At 53.6% G+C, this 3,486-nt stretch overlaps 1 protein-coding gene across 1 annotated transcript; it reads left to right on the top strand.

Moving 5' to 3' along the window:
• Positions 1-207: 207 nt before the first annotated feature.
• On the top strand, positions 208-2,922 carry BBA_06019 (alpha-1,2-mannosidase, putative subfamily; the record flags this gene model as incomplete). The annotated part of the gene is made up of 6 exons (XM_008601116.1): positions 208-337; positions 400-501; positions 555-595; positions 664-1,441; positions 1,494-1,802; positions 1,877-2,922. The coding sequence occupies 6 exons, from the start codon at positions 208-210 to the stop codon at positions 2,920-2,922; spliced, it is 2,406 nt and encodes an 801-aa protein (XP_008599338.1).
• Between the last annotated feature and the right edge of the window lie 564 nt (positions 2,923-3,486).

The following is a 3,486-nucleotide window of genomic DNA, read 5'->3' as shown; positions in this document are numbered from 1 at the left end:
GACAGACCATTCTGGACTAATGCTTGCAGGGAGACAATATACCAGTAGCCCCGGGCTCCCCTTCTTCTCCCCCTCCCTCGCATCATGCATCATACAAGTAGCTGGATTCAATCGTACTGGCCTGCGGTCATTTTTTTTTTTCCAAATCTTTGTCTTTTACATTTTTTTCGCTAACCTCGTCTTGGCCTGAAAAATTCGCCGGAAAAGATGCTTCTTGGACTTTTGGCTTTGGGCCAGCTCCTCTACGCTGCTGCTGCAGCGGCTACACAGGTTTCCGATGCGGCCCAATTTGATGTTCTCGACTATGTAGACCCGCTGATTGGAACTGTCAATGGAGGTTAACAAGATTAATCGTCTTCTATCAAAGAAATATATGCTAATAGTCATCTTCCGCATCAGGCCATGTTTTCCCTGGTGCCAGCCTACCATATAGCATGGCCAAGGCCGTCGCCGATGTCAACGAGGAGATTCAGGGCGGCTTCGCGTCCAACGATGCAGACAGTAGGATATGCGATATGATTTCTACTCTTCTAGCTACTGACAAGATTCCACAGTCACCGGCTTCTCCCACATGCACGACAGCGGAACTGGTGGTGTAAGCCAGGGCAATCCCGTCTTGACACTCGACTACCATCTACAGCAACGCTGACATGTTCCTTGCAGGCCGCTTCACTTGGCAACTTTCCCATCTTTGCGCAGACTGGATGCCCTGGTAATGAGCTAAACAGATGCTATTTCAATAAAATTACTCGCGCCTCTCAGCGCAAGAACGGCACCGTCGCCGCACGTCCCGGCTACTTTGCTGTTACCCTCAACACGTCCATCACGGCCGAGATGACCGTTTCCAACCACACCGCTCTGTATCGCTTCACCTTTCCCACTGACGGGACCCCCACAAAAAATACAGATCCGCATGTTCCTTATGTCCCCCTTATCGTCGCTGATCTGTCTGATCTGTCCGAGTCACGCGAAAAGGCCACAGTATTGGTGGACGGGGCGACGGGACGCATCACTGGAAATGGCACTTTCAAACCCTCGTTTGGTGTTGGTACCTATGAATCTCACTTTTGTGTCGACTTTCACGGTGCCCAAATGCGCGGCAATGGTGTCTGGATAAACAACCGTGCTGGCAATGACCCCAAGAGCCTCAACGTGACGAACAATGTCCCGGCCGGGGCTTGGGTCCAATTCGAACCACCTCAAAACAACCAGATCCTGGTCCGTGTCGGACTCTCATTCATCAGTGCTGATCAGGCTTGCAAAAACGCTGAAAAAGAGATTCCCAACTTTGGCTTTCGGAAAACTCGTGACCAAGCCGAGGCTGCCTGGCGCTCCAAGCTGAATGTTATCGAGGTGGACAACACGGGTATTGGCAAGTCTCTGCAGCGGACTTTTTGGAGTGGCTTCTATAGAACTCTCATATCTCCTCAGGACTATACTGGTCGGTTTTACTGCGCGTACTTGATCTTTCAGCAACTCATTTTTGATTCTAGGTGAAAACCCTCTCTGGAAGAGCGATGAGCCATACTTTGACTCGTACTACTGCATCTGGGACAGCTTCCGCAGCACCCACCCTCTTCTCACCCTTGTTGATCCCCACGCTCAAACGCTGATGATCCGTAGTCTGATTGACATATACCGCCATGAGGGCAAGATGCCCGACTGTCGCATGTCTCTTTGCAAAGGTTTTACCCAGGGAGGTAGCAACGCTGACAACCTGCTTGCCGACTCGTATCTCAAGGGCCTCACTGACGGAATCGATTGGGAGACGGGATATGAAGCCGTTATTTCGGACGCTGAAGGTCTGTCCCTCCCACAAATTCCCCGTATTTTCTGTTCCAATATTGAATACTGACGTTTTTTTCGTTTTCCCAAGACGAGCCCCCTCTGTGGACGGTTGAAGGTCGTGGCGGCCTGCACTCCTGGAAGACTATGGGCTATATTCCCACCGACGACTTTGATCCGTATGGCGTGGGCATCTACACTCGCAGCATCTCTCGCACCGTTGAGTACAGCTACAACGACTTTTGCATTGCCGAGATGGCGCGCGGCATGGGCAAGGTCCACGATGCCGAAAAATATCTCAACCGCTCCGGCAACTGGCTCAACATGTATGACTCGCAGTCGCGCTCGCGCCTCAACCTCACCGGCAGCAAAAACGAGGCCGACTTTGTGGACAGCGGCTTCCAGGGCTTCCTGCAGCCGCGCTACCTCAACGGCACCTTTGGCCGCCAGGACCCGGCCATCTGCACCGACCTCTACAACTTCACGTCGTGCTACCTTAACGAAAACGGCCACGAGACGTACGAGGGCGGCTCCTGGCTCTACACCTTTTACATCCCGCACGACGTGGCGACCCTCGTCCCCACGCTCGGCGGCACCGACGAGTTCCTGCGCCGCCTGCGCTACCTGCACGATACGCCCGGCCTGTTCTACATTGGCAACGAGCAGTCGTACATCATGCTCTTCCTCTTCCACTACATTGGCCGCCCCGGCCTGTCCGCCGAGCACGCCCACAAGTACATCCCCAGCGCCTTCAACGACACCCTCGTCGGCATCCCGGGCAACGACGACTCGGGCGCCATGGCCAGCTTCACCGCGCTCACCATGCTGGGCCTCTTTCCCATGAGCGGCCAGGACGTCTACCTCATCACCGCGCCCTTTTTCCGCGCGTTTAGCATCCGCAACTCGGTGACTGGCAAGACGGCCACGGTGCGCACGCGCAACTTTGACGCCGCCTACAAAAACATTTACGTGCAAAACGCGACGCTCAACGGCCGGCCGCACAGCAAGAGCTGGCTGACGCACAGCTTCTTCAGCGAGGGCGGCGTGCTGGAGCTGCACCTGGGGCCCAGGGAGAGCGGCTGGGGCAGCGGTCCTGACCATGTGCCCCCCAGTGCGTCGACACATTTCTGGAAGTAATGGACAGAAGCTTGGAAACCCAAATGAGCAATACCCGTACGGTGCGGGAAGAAGTAGGAAGATTGTGACTTGGGCCTCTTGGTTTCAGAAATTGTCTTTATTTAATAAGACTAATCAGAAATATTCATTCAGTTGAAGAATTGCTCTTCAACGTTGGCATCAGCTGCAACTGTGAGCGTGTGATGAGGATCCCCGTACCTCGAACCGCAGACACAGAAGTACAGGCTCATTTCAACCTCTCTCTCATATAGTAGATATCGAATAAAGAGGAGGAACATAATGATTCCCCCCAAAAAAAAATGTACAGCACGGCTCCATCAATACCGAGCGCCGTCAGCGTGTGGTCCGGTCCAGCGTAGCACATATTAGTGCACATGGAATCTCTCAATACCACCTGTCTAGCCGGAAGTAGCGTCGACGACCTTAGCTTCAGGGCTCCAGCCGGGCTGTGATGCAATGGAGAAGAGAGATGCCCATGCTACAAGGTAGTGACCAGAGCCGTAAGGAATTTCCCCGCCGGTGGCCATTGCTCAGAGAGACAATATAATAATGCAAAGAGGAAGA

Source organism: Beauveria bassiana, assembly GCF_000280675.1.
Source record: "Beauveria bassiana ARSEF 2860 unplaced genomic scaffold BBA_S00016, whole genome shotgun sequence".
Taxonomy (NCBI): Eukaryota; Fungi; Ascomycota; class Sordariomycetes; order Hypocreales; family Cordycipitaceae; genus Beauveria; species Beauveria bassiana.
The sequence above is the reverse complement of the archived record's forward strand: the minus strand, read 5'-3'. Positions and strand labels throughout refer to the sequence as shown.